Genomic DNA, 19,530 nt, shown 5'->3' on the forward strand with positions numbered 1-19,530 from the left:
TAGTTCAGTTCAGTTCAGCTCTTAATTTCCTTCTCTTATAAAATATTCAATTCAGTTCAGTTCAATTCAATTCAGCTCAGCTCAGCTCAGTTCAGTTCATTTCAGTTCAGTTCAGTTCAATAAATGAGAATAGACCCTTAGTCACCTTAATTAGCTATCTAATACTGAATAATAGGGGCATAATAACGAACCTCAGTTTATGAATTCCATCGAAAGGAGCTGAGGGGGGTGGATGAGACTACGAGAGGCCATGAATAGTTTTATATATACTCTAGCAGTTGATTATTATCTTAAATTATGTACAACCATAAAGCCTTTTCTAATTCTTTCTTATAGATCTATTGAGTTTAGTTTTATACCATTAATATACAAAATACGAAGTGAATTTTTAGTGAGAGCATTTGGGGCATTGTAGATCACCTTTTTTTACTTAATTTATGCCGTATTTGTATTAATAAAAAGCCTTAATTTTGAACCAAATTTTATAGTACCATAAAGTAGTTAGTTATGTATAAGTTAATAATGAATCTATTTTTTGCTGTGTGATGTTTATATAATAAAACAGGCACCATTCAAATTTTAAAGCCATAAGTAAAAAGAACCCCACAAAAATAGAAAAAAAAAAGGTTAATGAAGAGAATCACGTTCCATGCACGAGAGCAGCATGTGTGTGTGGCATAGCAGAACATGAGTTGTTTGGTTCATTACCAGCATTTGCCACTTGGTTTTATTATGTACATTTTGGCTCAATTCAGGAAGCAATACCTCAATTATTTACTCTACTTTTTAGATTCAACATTTTTTTTATTTAATCTTTATTATATTTTGTATTTTATATATCTGTCTCGATCATTTCTCAAGTTTGAATCACCCTTTCTAGCAAGAAAATGTAGTGTCTCTTTGAGTATTTTAGAGGAGTCTTATGAAATTTGGCAATCCTTAGGGCCTGTTCTCATTGACTGAACTCAGCTGAACTGAATTGAGCTGAAATGAAATGAATATTTTTATAAGAGAAGGAAATTAGGAGCTGAACTGAACTGAACTGAATTTCAACATAAGAGGACAAACCCTTAATTTGCTTTACAGAATAATTGTGAAATAATCCTAATACGAATCATCTTTTTAGTCAATAAAATATAATAATTAAAATTGAAACTATAAATAAATACTCAGTACTCTATATTACTTTGTCACTTAATACTAAAAAAGAACGTAAAAGAGAGTAATAGTTTTAAATTTTTTTAACGAATAGTTTAGGGCGTGTTCACATTTACTTAATTTCAGTTTAGTTCAGCTCCAATCAGTTCAGTTCAGCTCTTACTTTCCCTCTCTCATAAAATATTCATTTCAGCTCAGTTCAGTTAAGTCAAGCTCCAATCAGTTTAGTTCAGCTCTAATCAGTTCAGTTTAGCCCAGTTCAGTAAATGTGAACAGACCCTTAGTAAAAATGAAGTAACAAGCATTATGCATATATATATAATCAATAAATTTCTATTTTAAAAGTAATTTTCTTCCATTTTTTTTAATACTGGTAACACACCCTTTTTTAGCTTATGAAACTGGGCCATGAGCTTTCTATAATGGAAATCATACGATTTTTACCGACAAAAAATTCCTATTATTACATGTTGCAAGTATTGTGAAATTTTCGTTTTAGAGAGTATTATTAAGTATTAAACAATAGAGGAAATATACTTTATTTTATAGGTTTAAATGTTAAATAAGCGCGTTATAAGTATTAAAAATAGAGGAAATACACTATTTTATAGATTCAATAGGGGTGGGTCACACAGCTCGTTCTTGTGGCCTGAGTTTATTGTCCATGCTTTAATGAAATCAAGAACAACAAATCCTTCATGAGGACACACAAAAACATCTTACCTTGTTAGTTTCTCTTCAGTATAGATTTCACTTATTTACCTTTTTATAATCTTCCAATCAATACACATTATAAAAAACCTTATAAAACCAAGTAATTCAAACTCTAAGTAATGGTAGGAATCTTACAAAAAAATGAGTTTAATATTCTATAAATAGTTTTGAAAACAAAAATCAGATGAGTTATAATAACATTAATAAGATACTTAATTATTGCATAAATCGATGATTAATCATCAAATTAAAAAGGTTTTGTTACTAACAAGGTAAGAGATACATGCACCAAATAAATAAAAATTGTTAAAAGATAGGATCGGAATCATGTGACAAAAAGTTAAAAAGCTCAAATTTCAAGATCCAATATTGAGGGAGCAAAATCTAAAAATTCAGTACTTTGAAACTCAAAAATCAGAAATTAGTTAGTTGTAAGTTGTAACCTGCAAGTTGCTACCAACGTACACATACCGTAAAGGAACAGTTATAATTTAATGAGATTTCTTTTGAACCATATTTCTATCTTTCATTCATTCAACCAACAGCCTCTTTGTACTAAATTTGTAGTACTCCTTACTTATTGCACATATAAAGAGAATATGACATGTGATATGTGGTTAGGAGAATCCACAAAACAAAGTAATCCATTCAAAAAAAAAAATTAAAACAAAAATTAAAAAAAAAATCTCTAAAATAAATTCACAAAATCTTGTACAGTTAGAATTTATAATACATTTACTGTAGCGTTTAAACTCATTTACTATATTATTATTACTCCGTATTTAATTGTAATTCCTCAATATACATATTAATATCTTTATCAATCCATTTATGCATTACATAACGAAAAGTTGATACTTTAAAGTACTACGTATATATTTAGTTTATTCTAAGAACCTCTTACCGAGTACTATACATGATAATAGTTAAAATAACAAATTTGATTGGTGTACAAGCTAAAATCTTAGAAATTAAAAGAATGAAAAAAAAAAGCTGGAGGACATGGTAATTATCATAGACATGACATTTAAAGTTATATTGCCAAATTTTTTTTGTTCAGCATGAAAAGCTTAAAAGACATAATATAAGTATAATTTGATGTTAGGTATTGTAATGTGTATAATCCTCAACATTACAATACCCTTTTTTTTCTTCCCTTTTTTGGTGTTTAAAGAGCCTTATATATATATATATAGGTGATGAGAATGATCCCAGTATCTCCTAAAATCGAGAGAGAAACTCTAACTACTTGAAATATCTTATTCTTCACTCCCGAAAATGTTACAATGCAATAATGCACAAAGCACAATGTTTATTAATTGTACTTCCTTTGTCCTATAATAATAATAAACGGTTTATTTTTATTTTCCTTAAACTTATTGTAAACCCGATCCACCTCAGTCTCCATTGAAATAAAACAATTTTGTTTTCCAATTTCTGAATTAATTAATTTTGTACTCCTATTGTTGATTTAAAAATAGAGAAGAAGAAAAACAGTTCAAAAGGTTTGGTGGGTCGTCTCTCCTAAAGACGGTTCTTCCTGAGCTTCCAGTAGAAAGCGACTGCCCCAACGCATATGACCCAAGAACAAGCATTTGTCCCCATTTCTCTTTATTTATTATTCTCTCCTCTTCTCTTCCCCTCTTCTCTGCCCAAGAACACCGACATTTTCCACTAAAGATTCAATCTTTTGCTCTTCGCCTCTTCTTATTATATACTGTATATATTTTCAAGATTGGATTTTGGGATTGAAGCATTTTGTTTTTTTTGGTGGGTGTCTTGAATTTTGATGGGTATTGCTCAATTTTAGCCAATTTTGAATTTTGGGTTTGTTTTTTTTTTTGAGTGGGAGAAGAAAAATGAAACTGGAAGAAATTAAATTGGAAAAGAAAATGTCTTGGAAAAGCAGAGGATTTGATTCAGCTCCAAAAAGTTTGATTTCTCGGAAATTAACACTTCTACTTTGTATTGGTTGTTTTTGCGCTGGGATGCTATTTACCAGCAGGTAAAATTTTAAAATTATTGGTCAATTATTGAGTTTTGGGTGTTTTGTTAATCACTGAATTTCCTAGAAATTTACCAAATTGATGAATTTTTTGAAGTGGGGTTTTCTGGGAATATGTGATTAAATTGTTTAATTATGGAAGAATTTTTGTCATTTACATCTTAATTGCATTAATAGAGCTTAAATTCTCATAATTGGGTGAAATTGTTGATTGTTTGACCTCTAATTATTATTCCCACTGTCACTTTACTCCCTTACTATAAATAGAATAGTTTAATAATCATCTTGTTGTTCATATTATCTAAAATTTAGCTGAAATTGGTGTTCTTGGATTATGAAATTTGTGATGTTATGTTGTTGGGCTGGAGTAGGTAATTTTTTTCTATATCAAATTGTCAATGTGTAAGTTGTTAAGGTGTTAGCGTGGAATTTAGGCAATTGGATTTCTTTTTTTTGCTATTAAGTAACATATTTTTATTAAATGTTTTCTGTATGTTTGGTGTAATTAGGAAAAAAAAAATATGGTTTTGATGTGATTTCGTGTTCGGTGATTATAGCATTATTGTATGAAATCATGGTCTAACCTTTTTATCTTTTTGAGATAATAAGATCAATGATATGATTAACAACCAAATCGCAAAGAAAGCAATACTTAATAGTTTGTCCAAATAACCAAATCGCGAAGAAAGCAATACTTTAGTCCAAAATGGTTGTATTTTTTCGTTGTTTGGATGATTGAGTCGTTTTCGACGTTTCCTTTAGTGATCTTGGGATCAATGTTCTTTACTGTACTTTTCAAGCAATCAGTGGAATACATAACCAAATAACACTTTAGGCAATTAAGCAAATAAGCAATTACTGCAATTCATATATCATGTTTGTTGCTAGGTGTATTTTAGTCAATTAGTTTGCTCACCTTTTCTCCTATTTAGAAAGTATATCATGGAGTTTTCATGATCGAATGAGGTAATTGCGTTGGTCGTATGATTTTGGCAAAGCTGAGAATAGCTTTCTGAAGAACTTGGATCACTCATGTTTGTTTGACACTTCTGCTGCATATTGTCCTAATTAGTTTGTTCAAGCTAGTTCTCCTCCATATAAGTCATATGTTCGGTCATCCAATACCTCTGTAACTCCATTTATTATGCTATACTTGTTTCCTTATAGCAATATTTAACTTTATGGTTTCAATACACTACATGAATTAATCAAGTGGTTCCTTTTCTGTTACAGGATGTCAACAGAACCTGAAGAAAACAGGTTATTTCGACGAGCTACAATGGAAGACGGAAGACAGAATTTAGTCAAGGAGGATTGTGATCAGAAAACGGTCAGTTTATTAATAAAAAATTATTAGAAGGGGGTCCTGTGAACATTGGAATGTAGTTAACTTTAAACTTTGTAAAGCAAATGTACTAGTAATATATTACCTGATTTCAGAATTCTGGCTGCTTTTTTTTTTTTTTGTTTTTTCCTGACCTGTAAAAGCCTCTTTATTTCACAGAAGGATGGGAAAAATGGGCCTAGAAGTATACTCGGTGAAGTTTCAAAGACGCATCATGCTGTACAGTAAGCTAATTATCTTTTTTTGTGGTTGCTTATTAACAATGACTTTGGTTAGCTTACAAGTTGTTAATGCCAGAAATTTACTGTATATGTAACACAGAACCCTAGATAAGACAATTTCAAATCTAGAGATGGAGTTAGCTGCTGCAAGGGCTACACAGGAATCTATAATGGATGGAGCTCCTTCGTCTGAATCTGCTAACAAAAAGAGATATCTGATGGTAGTTGGAATCAACACTGCTTTTAGCAGTAGAAAGAGAAGAGATTCAGTTCGTGCAACATGGATGCCTCAAGGTTTGTTAAGTCATCCATGAATATGATTATAGTTTTCTTTTTTGAGCTTAGCATGAAGTTTATCAATTAATTACTTTTTGTCTTACTTTACATTTCAGGAGAAAAAAGAAAGAAGTTGGAAGAAGAGAAGGGAATCATAATGCGATTTGTCATAGGTCACAGGTACTTAGTAACCCATACATATGTTAGTCATGTTTCACTTTTTAATGAAAATCTTTGCATGTTATCAAGCCCCTGACCATTAAAAACGGCATTTGCGTTAATCATAATGCAATATGTTTACTCCCAGCAGAAAGCCCACTGCAATCTTCATATCTGGAAATAAGGCATAATCTGCTCATTTAAAATCTCGGATTCAATTACTTCTATTCTGTTATTTTTATTTATGATTACTTGAATAATTATTTGGAAGTTGTGGTAAGATGGAGAACAACAGAATATGGAACACAATGGTTTAAATTTCTTGTATTGATCTATTGTGATTGTGAAACAGAGCTCGGTACATGGTCAAACTCTTAAACCAAATAAGGCAAAATGTGCACTTCATCAAGAATCAAACCTTCCACTTACAGAATCTATTGAATATGATTGCTGTGATTTTTCTCGATCAGACTGGACATGTGGTGATGGGCTTCAGATAGATGCTGATCTATATTACTTTATGTAGAAGAATAGTCCATGTTGTCCAATTGGAGTAACTCTAACCAACTTCACATTCCTGTTGTTTGCACTCTAGCCCACCTCTCTTTCTTTGGCCTTACTCCCTGATTTGTGCCTTGCATTGGCTAGGACCAGAGTCTTTCCTTACCTTTTATAGAAAGAAAAGAACAGATACAAATTGGAGCGACAGTTCAACTATTAATGTTTGCATCAAGGCAAGACACTGCTGTAGAAATATAGCAGCCAGAAAGGCTTCTGAAATCCTTTTAACTTATTAATGTCGAGTGACTTGATCAATAACAACTTGGTGATTCTGGAAGGTTAGATGTAGGAGTGCTAACTGTCAGTGGAGTAAGAACATGTGCTTCTCCCCATTATATGCCTACTTGAATGTTAAAAGCATACCTGCAAACACTTTTAATCAGTGACATAAGAGTTATTGAAGCTTAGAGAAAACTCAGGCTAATCTTTTTTAACTGAATTTATCTGAACTTGTTAGCCTTTTATCTAAAATTATATCGAACATATTGACCTAATCCGAACTTTTTTATAGTATTTGAATTGAACTTGGGTAGCCCTTATCTGTACCTTTTGGCCTTGTTCTGGACTTGTTTTTTCTTCTAATCTGAACTTTTTTTTTTATTTGAAAAAAATTTGTCAGTGTAGTTCTTAGCTCCCTACCTTATGATTTGTTACTTGTTCCAGTGCTACAGCAGGAGGTATTCTAGATAAAGCTGTTGAGGCTGAGGATCAAAAGCACGGAGACTTCTTAAGGCTGGTAAGTTGATTGATTACAAGTAGACTCATATATATTTTTCTAAACGTAATTAAAATTTGTCCATCTTGTAATTGCTCCACTTATTAAGATCTGACTGAGTTCATATTATATCGGAGCAGGAACATGTTGAAGGGTATCTAGAATTGTCAGCGAAGACAAAAATATATTTTGCCACTGCAGCAGCTATGTGGGATGCTGACTTCTATGTTAAGGTTGATGATGATGTACATGTAAATATAGGTAAAATCAAAAACCTTTATCTTGGATTAATTTTCAAGTATTCCTGTTTAAGGGAAATAGACTAATAGAGCTTCTATGAAGTTCATATGTTATTTTCCATTTTTCTCTTTTACGAATAATTGTATTTTTGAAAGCTCAAAACATGCTTGGATGCTCCTTTTTACACACATCTTTTATTTAACATTTTAACCAATTCTCAATATACTCCGGAGAGTGCTATCACCTGTTATTTGCTATATTATTTGATACTCTTGGTCTAATATCTTGGGCTTTTCTTTCTGTGATGAATTGCAGCTACTTTAGGATCAACCTTAGTTAGGCATCGTTCAAAGCCTCGGGTTTACTTAGGGTGTATGAAATCTGGTCCTGTCCTCGCTCAAAAGTACGTTTCTTTTTACTTAGACTCTCAGCTTACTACTTGTTCAATTCTCATTATATTTACTTATGCTCTTCCATTTACGAGCAGGGGAGTGAGGTACCACGAACCAGAGCATTGGAAGTTTGGAGATGATGGAAACAGATACTTCCGTCATGCTACAGGGCAACTGTATGCCATTTCAAAAGATTTGGCAAATTATATAGCTATCAATCAGTGAGTGCTGAATCAATCTTCTCTAATGATAACAAATTTCAGCTATTTTGAATAATGAATCATCTCTTATATATCTGTTGCATTTGAAATTTCAGGCATGTGCTACACAAGTATGCCAATGAGGATGTCTCATTGGGTGCTTGGTTTATTGGCTTGGATGTAGAGCACATTGATGATCGCAGATTATGTTGTGGCACTCATCCCGGTAATTTCTTCTTTCATCATTTTGGGCCAGGATTCTAAGTTTCTAAGTTGCCCAAGAATTTTTAGTAGTGATGATTGATATATGACCTAAAATGAGAAGATAAATGGAAAAATGGTGGAATAGAGAGCATAAGTGCTAAGTAAATCGAGTTTCAATTCTGTGTTTGTGCATCATTTTGTTTTCGGCCACAGTCTTTAAGTATATCTTCTGCGAGTAGGGAAACTTAACTTTACAATCCGAGCTTCCTCTTCCTTAAAAATAAGAAGTTGAAACCATTAGCGATTGCATCATGAAAGCCATGTACTTGCACTTTTTAAGTATAAAATTCTACAAGTATAACTCTTTTGAGCTTGTTTCTTTGTTCCTGAATACTGATTTGTTAGCTGCATGCTTAAGTATTGAAAAATGACCAAAAAGGGAAAACTGTCAATACTTCTGTAAATTCTAACGTGTAAGATCACTAAACTGTCTATCAAATACTGAATATATTTTTTTTCATACCAGATTGCGAGTGGAAAGCTCAGGCAGGAAACGTCTGTGTTGCATCATTCGACTGGACATGCAGTGGAGTTTGCAGGTCAGTTGAGAGGATGAAAGAGGTCCATCGGCGTTGTGGAGAAGGAGAGAATGCCTTATGGAGTGCCACTTTTTGATTATACGACGATAAGATTCTTCCAACCTCAGGAGGATTTTGATCAAGTGTTTTTAGTAGATTGATCAATGTAGCTAATACCACTGTATGTAGATTTTGTAGATGTGTAAAGTGAGTGTGAGAGATGTTACAGAGAGAAGCAGATAGCGAGAGGGAGGGAGAGCGAGAGCGAGAGAGGATGTTATAGAGTACGATTCTGATCTGCTCTCCATTTTATAGATTAGGAGAGAAGCAGAAAGAGTTCTTATGGATGAACACAGAAAGAAGCGCGAGGGTTGCTTCTTGCAAGCCCCCAATATTCTTTAAATGCTGATAGTAACACAATAAGTATCCCTTATATCCTTAATAAAGCATTTTTTTTTTTCCTTTGCAAAAAATTAGCCTTCTTTTTAGCTGTAAATTCAAGTAATTGGTTAGCTTTCATCATTATTAGATGAGGACATTATGCCCTATATCCTAATCTTTACTCCTGTCTAAACTTTTTTCATTAAAGTTGCTAACTTTGCCAATAATGGGGATTGGTCCTTATTAGCATTCCCCAACTTTCATCTCACTCCCACCGAGGTTGGATAAACCCATCACGGCAATATGCAGGAAAACCAATCATATTTGAGACGCGTTTCTTGATATTCTTGACATACATAAACTATTTCGGTGGTTTTTTAGACAAAGTTGAAGATATTTTTTCGAATAAAATCCCGTTTATTGGATTCTTTTGCTCAACCTAAAGTTGAATTGATTCAGTCAATTGACTTTGTTGGATTTTGGAAAAACTCCTCAATCTGGAGTGTGTACCATAGATCAATATATATAGAGTTTTACAAGTCTCGTAATCCTAGTACGATAATGATACAAATATTATCCTAATCTGCGACGAACATTATCATAACTATAATACGGAGTATCTATCAGACTCAATTATATGTGCCTTATTACTTGGTATCTTATGCAAGCTTGTGTTTTCACTTTTGAGGACTCAATAACAACTTTGTCCAAAAAGCCATACTTTTGATAGGCTGAATAAGCTTATCATTTACACTTAGTAGAGCTAGTTTGGGCTTTTGTAGTTTTGGATGTTAGTTCAAGAGTTTGGCAACCTTATAAGTTGGATCTATTTCCTTATTGTCCATAAAAAGTTAAGAGCTAGGTCCGATTGTCTAGTAGACTAGAGTATGTGTTAATCAAAACTCGAAATATACAGCATCTCACTTGAAAAGTGATGGAATGATCGTCTAAGCTTAACACAACAATCTATAATACGTTCGTTTTAAGTTGAGAATATAATTCGATGAATAACGTATTAACAATACTACTCGGAATCATTTTTTAGTAGTTCTACGGAGTATAATTTATCGTCGGTTGTACATTTATCACTCATCAAACAATTAAAATGTTTTCTCTCAACTTATATAGTTATATATGAATTGAAGTATAGCAATTGTGTTAAATTCTTGTAAGTTCATATTGAATGCATATATGCAATGATCATACATGTGAGACACTACACACTAAAAACTCCTTCACCTCAACCCTAAACCAATCAGCCTTCTCAACTTTAAGAGGCAAATGTTAATCACATCACCTATTCACTACATTTGATGTTTTTTTTATATTTTTTTTATTTTTTTCAACAGGTGATTTATCTTATACACATAAACCGATATTCCATAGTTTAGAGTTTAGATTAGACAACGACTCTACGAATATACAAAAAAGGTTTCTTTAGCATTACAACATTTCACAAATTAAATATTTATTCCTTCTGTTTTAAATAATTTACTTCAATTATTTTTAACAGTCTCTATTCCCCAAGGCAAAAGAGCTTGTGTGAGTATTGTTTTTCTGACCCAAACGGTTTACTCCTCTTATTGAAAAGTAAAGGAAAGATTTATAACCCCAAACGGTCTACTCCTCTTACTGTCAATTAGTTATAGGATGGAACCTTGCTTAGGAATCAGATAGTGGATTTTTGAGAATACACATTATATTTGTTAAAAAAAAATGATCAAAATCTATTTACTATTGACTTTAATGTCAAGTAAGATTACTTTAAACTTCATCTAAATTTAAGAAAGACCTTTTTATTTTGGACCTCTCAAAACATTTTGCAAACTACAATCGTATAGGTTTAGCATGCTAATTTAAACTCCTGGGCTCTTATAAGAATGCAACACATGTCCCTGAAGTCCCATCACCAACCACCACACTAATATTCACTCCATGAACTCGTTAGGTGAACCTTTAACTTTTCCATGAGAGTTCAAACCTTATAATACATTATCTTATTAACAAAGGTTGGGACAAAAGTTACATTTATCTAACCATCTTTGTTCCATTTCTTTTTAATTTATATAACTCTTCAGATTTTCTTCATATCATAAAAATAACCAAAATGTCACAAATTTACTCTTGTATAGTCGTATATCAAGAATTATAATAATACATGAGTTAATAATATAAACGGATTAATTGAATAAACGGATTAATATAACTTTTTTTATTTCCGAGTTAAAAAGTATTTTGATAAAATTTTACCTTAAAGTTATATTGTTAAAAGAAAATGGAGAAAATATTGTTACAAATTGTTAAGGTTTCTCACTAATCCACCTTCCTAAAAAAGACAATCATTCCATCACATGACAAAATAAAGAAACTCTTTTCTTACTCCACTAAACTCCAAACTATACCTTCTTAAATTCCCACAATCCACAACTTTTAAAATCCTTTTTACATTAAAAGTTCATATTTTTCAGCCATGAATAACCAAAATCATACCCAAATTTCAAGCTCAAACAAATCAATCCCAAGATTAAAACTTTTAGATTTTTCCCTTAGAATTTCTGTTATTCCTCTTAGTATTGCTTCTTTATGTCTCACTATTAACACCAATGAAGACAATCCTGATTATGGAAGCATTAAATTCCTCAATTTCTCAGGACTCAAGTAATTTTTTTTTGCTTAATTCATCTTTATTTATGTTAATTTCATTCAACATTTTAGTTAATTTATTGTTTACTAATCTAATTTGATTTTTATTTTCTTTTGAAAGGTACATGGTTGCTGTTGCTGCCATTGCTGCAGGGTATGCACTAATTGCTGCAATTTCAACTTGGATTAGTTGTTTAGTTAACAAAGCTTGGGTTTTCTTTATCTCTGATCAGGTTTGTTTCTCATTCATAGTATATAAATTTCTGGGTTTTCTTGAATTTCGTTGAAATATTTGCCCCTTATTTTTCTGGAAATATGAACTTGCATTGGACATTATGAAATGTATAAGTGTATATAACAGTATAAATCTTGTTGCCAAATCTAAAAAAACTGTATGTATTGTAATGTATAGAATAGTTAATGCATAATCCTTTTTGGCTTGTTGTAAAATTAAATTAGCTTAACTAATTAATATGTGGGACTATGTTTAAGAAAGTAATAATAAGAGTCACAACAGTTGTAACTTTTTAAGCTTGCTAAATTATTCTTCATATATTATGCTTAGAGAGTAGTATTAGTACTAATTAGGTGCACTCGAGAGTAAATGTGTATTTAAATAACGAAAAAAATATATGAGTCAAATAAAAGTGAGCTTTATATGTCCGTTATTTGTTATATGGCGTATTGCCTAACAAGCACATACTTTCAAGTGCACCTAATAATTTACCTGATTTCCTTATTGAAAAGTGGAAATTTATGAACTTTTTCTCTTGATAATAATTTACCCAGGTGGTATAGTGCGCTTCTTGTTGATCAAGAGTGACAGTCATGAGGTTTTTGATGTTGGTTGCGGCATACGCAGGGTGGAAATTGTTAGAGGGGGAGGAGGGGGAGTTGGTGGGGGAGTGTCATCACCGGCCATGGAGGGCGAAGGAGGAGGTTGGCCGAGTGTGGATGAGGACGGCTAGAGGCCTAGGATCGTGTTTAGGGTGTGAGAGGGAGGGGAAACCCTAATTAGAATCCGATACCATGTAGAATAGTGTAATTCTCCTTGATTGGAGGCTTTCTCATTAATCAATATTTATAGGATTTACAACCTAGTCATGAGATAACTAAATTACACAAGATATATATCACAGAATATTCACAAGATAATATTAACATATTATCTAACAAAAATAGATGAACTTCATTACATGGAGTATTGCCTAACAAGCACATATTCTCCAGTGCATTTAATAATTTACATGAATTTCGTTAGTGAAAAGTGGAAATCCATAAACTTGTTCTCATGATATGAGTTTAAAAATAGGCGAAGTTCTATTGATTAGAGTTGCATTTATGTGTTCTAGAAGAGAAAATACTATGTACTCACAATCATCAACATAAAGTTTAAATTTTGCTATTCACACAAGCTTCTAAATCTCCTTCCTTGTTATGAAAAATTGGCAATTTTCACATCACAAAAAAAAGTGTAAAAATCCAAAAATGTTCACATTGATTAATTTGAATTTTGTTTGACAAATCATCAGGTGATGGCCTACTTGATGGTGACATCAGGAACAGCAGGAGCAGAGATAATGTACTTAGCATACAAAGGTGATATTGAAGTTTCATGGAGTGAAGCTTGCAGTGCATATGGGAAATTCTGCACTAATTTGAAAATTGCTGTCATTCTTCATTTTTTAGCTCTTTTTTGCTTCCTTTTTTTGGCTGTCATCTCTGCTTTTAGGGCTTTCTCTATGTTTGATCCTCCATTTATTAATACTCAGTTAGATGAAGTAGAAAGGACTTGATTTAGTTAATGCTCTCAACTAATTACTCTTTCGTTTTGTAATCTTTTGATGCCCTTTAGATTAGCGATTTAAAGGTTATCTATATATGATATTATGTTTTTAACTTTGGTTTTATATATCCTCGTGTATTGGTGTGAAATTTGACATGCTTATCGCCGCCTCAAAGACTAAATTGATCGATGCCTGGTTTTAGCATTGATCGCTGAGCTTAGACCATACTATTATAGTGTTTTGCTTTATGTAATAATATGATTTGTAGTTACATTGTATATTTATTTCGGAATCAAGTATGGTATATCAAAGGATGTGTAGATTTAAATTGGCGCATACACTGACTGATACAATGCTTTCCATATAAGGATAAGTTTTTTAAGAACAAAACATAATCAACAAAAAATGCTAAACGTTTTAAATAAACAACAGAATGTAATTGACTAATCATTATGGCTGAACATAACTCTTATAAAGTTATTAGTCAAACACTTCATCAAATTGTAACCATTCTTAAATACTTATCAATGCTTGAAGTTAGGGCTTTATTTTCAACTAATTTTATTGTAAATCATACCATTATTTAAAAACTTCTTCGTCTGAACTTATTAAAAGGCAAGGTTTGCAAATGTGCAACTACAATTGTTTCAACTACAATTTTTTGGGCTATGTAGTAATACATACTTAATGATCATGCAAAAAAACAGCCCACAAATTTTTTTTCTTTTTTTTTTTTTTTTTTTGAGAAAAAACAGCCCACAAACTAGGGCAGCATACACAAAATCCATCACAAAAAGTTGGGCCTGGTCTTGTGTGATTTGGGTGGTTCAAACTGGATGGGCCAATGCCCACTGGGAAATCCTAACTAGAAAGGAAAAAAAAAAAAAAAAAAAAAAAAAAAACTAGGAGTACAAGAAATGTTCATTAATTAGAAAAAAAAATAGGGTTATTCTATACAGTGCTCCTGAGGTATTGACTTTTCCAAGCTGTGTCCACCCATTTTTAAAATTCCACACTGTACCCCTAAGATCTCTTTAGTGACTACGATGTAACCTCTCTCTCCTCCATCACAACCACCCACCACTACACCTCCAACCGCACCATTACCCCACCTCTCTCTCCTCCATCACAACCTCCAACCGCAGTCCCCATTTCCGGCCACTCCCTCCCCCTTCGCCCTGACCGCCCTTTTCTGGCCACTCCTTCCCCTCTCTTTCAGCCGTTTTGGCCAGCCCTCCCCCCAGCCACGCCTCATCCTACAAAAATCCAAATTCCAAATCAAAGTCGAGAATTTTAAATCAAATAATCCATCTAGTACAAAACAAAACTCAGAATTCCTAATCTCATGGTATAATCGATTGAATTTGGGCGAGGGTTTTCGATGGTTTTGGGCGAAATTCGTCCCAAAAATCCAAAAATCGAGATGATTTCATGAAATTCGAGCTTAAGAAAACCGATTCCAGCATCGCCAATGCACTTCGCCGCGTTACGATCGCCGAATTTCCCACCCGTCGCCGTCGATCTCGTCGAAATCGAAGTGAATTCCTTCGTTCTTAACGACGAGTTCATTGCTCACCGACTCGGCCTCATAGGTGGTGGGTCGAGGAAAGAGGAGCGCAGCTCGGTGGTGCGGCTGGGGGGTGCGGCGGTGGTGCGGTTGGAGGTGTAGTGTAGTGGTGAGTGGTTGTGATGGAGGAGATAGAGGTGTTTGGGTTTTTTTTTTTTGTTTTTTTTAATTTTCTTTAATTTGAAGTTAACGGAAAGTTAACTTAAGTTAACGGAGGGATTAGGGTAGGTTACATCGTAGACACTAAAGAGACCTTAGGGTTACAGTGTGGAATTTTGAAAATGGGTGGGTGCAGCTTGAAAAAGTCAATACCTCAGAGGCAATGTATAGAAAAACCCAAAAAAATATTTACCTTAAAAAAAATATTCTAATCCTTATTTCAAAGTAATACATTTCCCTCAATCCAAGAACGTAGTAATGTCCATTAAAGGGTGACAATCAGATTGTTCTCGGTTTTAAATCAGGTTATTTTCAGTTAAACTTATTTGGATTGATTTCAAACTATGTCAATTTTTAATTTTATCGTCAAAGTGCTTATGTTGATAAAACTAAGTCAGGTCGGGTAAAATCATGTGTTCATGTCAATTAATTTCAATCAAACTTTTGATTTAAAATCAGATTAGTTAGATTTAAGTAATCGCATATGCATCAATTTTATCGGGTGACACAACCGTTGACCCGTTGTATAGGATTAAGCCCTATATCATTTGATTGGGCTAAAATAAATTGGCCAATGACCATTGTTAACCCAATAATAGTCTTTCGGTTCTAGTAGGACTTGGTTAAAATATTGAGTTGCCTATGAATTTTACTGGATTTATACGCAAACTTCTGGATTAGTAGGACTCCACATTCATTCTCTCTCCTAAAACCACAAGCAACTCTTCTTTCTCTCTCTTCAATTTCTCGATTTCTGAGATTTCTCTCTCTAATTTGTGCCCGATCTTCTTCATCATCTCTCGTAAGTTCTTCGATTTTACTTTTTCGCCTTCTTTAATCGGATTTTTGTTTTCTTGGGAGATAATTTTGGATTACCAGCATAATTTTGAAACCCTAATTTATCGATTTCGTTTTTGATTTTTGGCAGAATTTGTAGCGGATTGGTTTTAAGAATCTGATCATCATGTCGAAGAGTTGTTTCAAACTTCAACATCCTCTTGGTAAATTACTCGATATCTTTCACCGTTCTTTCGTTGATTAATGTGTTGCGTAATTGATGATTTCATTAATATGTTGCGTAATTGATAATTTGAGAAATTTTAATTGTGATTTTTATTTTGAAATTTGTTCTTGATTGTTTTTTATACGATCTGATGTCTGTGATGATTGAAATAGCGTTGAATTTATCCATGATATTTGTATATATAGTTGTTGCTATGTCTTCTGTTTTCGCTGAATGATTGTTAATTGTTAAAAATTATGGGATTTTATTGAATTGTTGATCAAATAGATTATATTTTATGATTATTATGATGTGGATGTGATGCTGGTTTATTGGTGTCGATCAATTTGTTTTTCACTTTTTGGTAATCAAGTGTTCAATTGTATGATCCTTTAAAATGTGAGGATGAGAAAATTGTACACCGTGTGTTTGGTTTTCCTTTTGTTCTTTGATTGTCTTCAATGTTTATGATATTCAATTTGGATAGAATACCGAATGTTACTTGGTCTTTTTTGTTCTAAAATTTACGTATGTAAGGGTTAGGGCTGTGTTTGGGATGGTGTATTGATCAATGGGGATACTATGTATACGTGATTGAAATTGTCAATAGTAGTACATGTTTTTTAATGGGTGTGATGGATGAACTTGATGTCGAAGCACGGCTTGATGTGTGAAATGTGTAGTATTCTGGTGAATAGGAACTGCTAAGAGCTAATAGCATGTGGTGTCGAATTTCTGGTCCTTCAAAGTATATGTTCAATGTTTAATTGTGTAATTACTGTTATAAATACTTGGTATGTTTGATGACCTATAATTGAAATTCAGCAGTATACATTGTAGTTGTGTTAGCTTTGTGCAACATAGTTGTCAAAGGTATTAATTTTTTAATTTCTAAAATTTCTTTTTGACAGAGCGAAGACAAGCTGAAGCTGCTCGTATCAGGGAGAAGTATCCTGACAGAATTCCTGTATGATAGTTTTTTCTAATTAACTACACACTTTAGATTGGAATGATTCTTTCAAATCATGATTGAGAGATATCCTAAATCATGCTTTATGTTTCATAGTTGCTGATCATTTTTATTTATTGCCTTGTTTTGTGTAGGTTATTGTAGAGAAGGCTGAAAAAAGTGACATTCCTGACATTGACAAGAAGAAGTTAGTCATCTCTCTCTGTATGCATGTATACGCTTAGTGGAGTACTTTCTAGATAATGTGAATGCATTTCATGCTTCATATGAATTTATTGCAGTTGAAGTGTATGCTATGTCTTAATCTTAATTTGCATGTCAAATATAGTTCAGCAGTGACCCTTGATACTGTACTTTTGTCTTCTTTTTCTTTGCATGATATTGAGCTTAATATGACTTTATTGGTGGTGTCATTTTATTCTATAATTAGATCAGGGGTTCCTTATCTGTGGCTGTGCAAGACATTATTATAGAGCTGTTCCTCTTGGCTGCTCAGTAAGTGTATTTTGTGTCGAAGGGCAGCACTTGATGCTATGTGGGCCTGTCCTTTTCTCCTTTTAAGCTAGGGAGTACACTTTCTGGATGTTCTATTGAAAATCTGGAATGGAAAGCAATTTAAATTTTACTTTTATTTAAATAGTACTTTTCTGTCCGGTCTAGCCTTTCTCACTTTCAGAGTATCAGCTAAGTTGCAATTCTTTAATTTTTGAGAGTTTACATCTTCTTGCTTACATTACCTAAGTTGTCGATGTCAAGGTAGAGCCAAAGCATTGTCTACTACTTATTCTCCCTTAAAAATGACTAGAATGTGCATGCTTTTATGTTCTTTATAACCCTTTAATGCAGTTACTTGGGGTTCTATCTTAAAAGGCTTTATATACTCTATAAATGGTACAAAATTAATTTTTACTTTACTGGTTTAGTTTTATGCCATAATATACACTTGATAAAGATGTTACAATTTTAGAGATAAAGAGTTGTTTAAATGGAGAAGTCAAGTATGTGATGTGTGTATGACTGTATGTTGAAGAAGCTGTCTGCTTCTGTTGCCATGTTTACATCATACTTGCAGATACCCTGTTCCTGCTAATATATACCGTGTTAATCTGTGATGTATGCCTCTGTTGCGGTGATTTTAGACTCTCTTTGATTCTGATGTTTAAACTTGCATCATATTGCTACTTGCAGGTATCTTGTACCAGCTGATCTAACTGTGGGGCAGTTTGTCTATGTTGTCCGCAAGAGGATAAAGCTCAGTGCTGAGAAGGCTATATTTATTTTCGTAAAGAACATTCTACCTCCCACTGGTATGAAGACTTATTTTCTTTTCATATTTCTGACACATGCCGCTTCACTTGCAGTCTGGATATTAATTTTATTTCTATCTTGCAGCTGCTATGATGTCAGCTATTTACGAGGAGCACAAAGATGAGGATGGGTTTCTCTACATGACATACAGTGGAGAGAACACATTTGGAGCTCTTTAAGTCCGCACTGCTGCTGGTTGTTTATGTAAATACGTTTCTATGATAAGACATTCCCAAGTTTGTATATATAGTTTATGCTAATTAGCAATCAAAAACTAATGGCCGAATGCCACTGTTCCTTGGACAAATTCCTTTGAAGTTGGATAATTGGATCTTTATTCCGTAATGTTTATTTGATGCATCTCCTACTGTTAGTTAACATTTCTATGCAACTGCTCTTATTTTCTTCATGTATGACTTACGATTAAGCTGGCTTGGTGCCACAGTATGAATAATCTTCGAGGTTGAGGTTTATTTTAGTTTATGTATTGCTTTCCCATGGCACGAGGACAGGAATGAGTTATGTTGAACCCATCTTCTTGTTATGACTCAAGCTCTGCTCTATGACCTTTGGTTATTTTGTATCTTATAGTCATACGCGTGCTATATCTATCCATAGGCATTACGGACAGTTGTAAACTTGTAATCCAGCGGCTTTTGGTTAAGTAAAATGTTTGAAAAATGGTGCTGCTACTTACACTAGCCGATATAATAAGCAAGTTGTGGACTAATTGGGGATTACAAAAAGTTCAATTCGTTGTTTTCTTAAGCACATTAGTTTGTACCCTTTGGTGCAGTAGTTTGAACTGTTTGGGAGATTGGAATTAGTGAGATTATGTGCTGAGAGTGTAAGCTTCTGTTAGGATCTACTTTGTACTACTTGTCTAATTTGGTTGGATTATGATTTTAGTTTCATAATGTTTCCATTCGAAGTGATTGCATAGA

General features: G+C 33.1%; 3 protein-coding genes across 3 annotated transcripts; all 3 read left to right on the forward strand.

Moving 5' to 3' along the window:
• Positions 1–3,376: 3,376 nt before the first annotated feature.
• LOC110723849 (probable beta-1,3-galactosyltransferase 2) lies at positions 3,377–9,210 on the forward strand. The gene is made up of 11 exons (XM_021903245.1): positions 3,377–3,877; positions 5,111–5,207; positions 5,382–5,446; positions 5,544–5,737; positions 5,836–5,899; positions 7,103–7,175; positions 7,295–7,415; positions 7,710–7,797; positions 7,882–8,007; positions 8,103–8,212; positions 8,717–9,210. The coding sequence occupies exons 1-11, from the start codon at positions 3,732–3,734 to the stop codon at positions 8,863–8,865; spliced, it is 1,233 nt and encodes a 410-aa protein (XP_021758937.1). The 5' UTR covers positions 3,377–3,731; the 3' UTR covers positions 8,866–9,210.
• A 2,240-nt stretch (positions 9,211–11,450) lies between these two features.
• Positions 11,451–13,704, forward strand: LOC110723850 (CASP-like protein 2D1). Its single transcript, XM_021903247.1, has 3 exons — positions 11,451–11,807; positions 11,914–12,025; positions 13,325–13,704. Exons 1-3 carry the CDS (start codon positions 11,620–11,622, stop codon positions 13,586–13,588), a joined length of 564 nt encoding a protein of 187 aa, XP_021758939.1. The 5' UTR covers positions 11,451–11,619; the 3' UTR covers positions 13,589–13,704.
• Positions 13,705–15,946: 2,242 nt separating this feature from the next.
• Positions 15,947–18,986, forward strand: LOC110723851 (autophagy-related protein 8C-like). Its single transcript, XM_021903248.1, has 6 exons — positions 15,947–16,107; positions 16,234–16,306; positions 17,220–17,275; positions 17,413–17,465; positions 18,467–18,585; positions 18,671–18,986. The coding sequence occupies exons 2-6, from the start codon at positions 16,270–16,272 to the stop codon at positions 18,763–18,765; spliced, it is 360 nt and encodes a 119-aa protein (XP_021758940.1). The 5' UTR covers positions 15,947–16,107; positions 16,234–16,269; the 3' UTR covers positions 18,766–18,986.
• The last annotated feature ends 544 nt before the right edge of the window (positions 18,987–19,530 follow it).

The sequence above is a fragment of the Chenopodium quinoa genome, unplaced genomic scaffold, assembly GCF_001683475.1.
Source record: "Chenopodium quinoa cultivar QQ74 unplaced genomic scaffold, ASM168347v1, whole genome shotgun sequence".
Lineage (NCBI taxonomy): Eukaryota > Viridiplantae > Streptophyta > Magnoliopsida > Caryophyllales > Amaranthaceae > Chenopodium > Chenopodium quinoa.

What these genes read in the sequence shown, in the direction of transcription:
- LOC110723849 (XM_021903245.1), top strand. Translation starts at nt 3,732, where the DNA reads ATGAAACTGGAAGAAATTAAATTGGAAAAGAAAATGTCTTGGAAAAGC. An exon ending in AAGACGCATCATGCTGTACA is followed by an intron (nt 5,447 to 5,543) that starts GTAAGCTAATTA and finishes TATGTAACACAG; the next exon opens with AACCCTAGATAAGACAATTT. An exon ending in GGTCCTGTCCTCGCTCAAAA is followed by an intron (nt 7,798 to 7,881) that starts GTACGTTTCTTT and finishes ATTTACGAGCAG; the next exon opens with GGGAGTGAGGTACCACGAAC.
- LOC110723850 (XM_021903247.1), top strand. Translation starts at nt 11,620, where the DNA reads ATGAATAACCAAAATCATACCCAAATTTCAAGCTCAAACAAATCAATC. An exon ending in CTCAATTTCTCAGGACTCAA is followed by an intron (nt 11,808 to 11,913) that starts GTAATTTTTTTT and finishes TTCTTTTGAAAG; the next exon opens with GTACATGGTTGCTGTTGCTG. An exon ending in TTTTCTTTATCTCTGATCAG is followed by an intron (nt 12,026 to 13,324) that starts GTTTGTTTCTCA and finishes ACAAATCATCAG; the next exon opens with GTGATGGCCTACTTGATGGT.
- LOC110723851 (XM_021903248.1), top strand. Translation starts at nt 16,270, where the DNA reads ATGTCGAAGAGTTGTTTCAAACTTCAACATCCTCTTG. An exon ending in CAAACTTCAACATCCTCTTG is followed by an intron (nt 16,307 to 17,219) that starts GTAAATTACTCG and finishes TCTTTTTGACAG; the next exon opens with AGCGAAGACAAGCTGAAGCT. An exon ending in CCTGACATTGACAAGAAGAA is followed by an intron (nt 17,466 to 18,466) that starts GTTAGTCATCTC and finishes TGCTACTTGCAG; the next exon opens with GTATCTTGTACCAGCTGATC.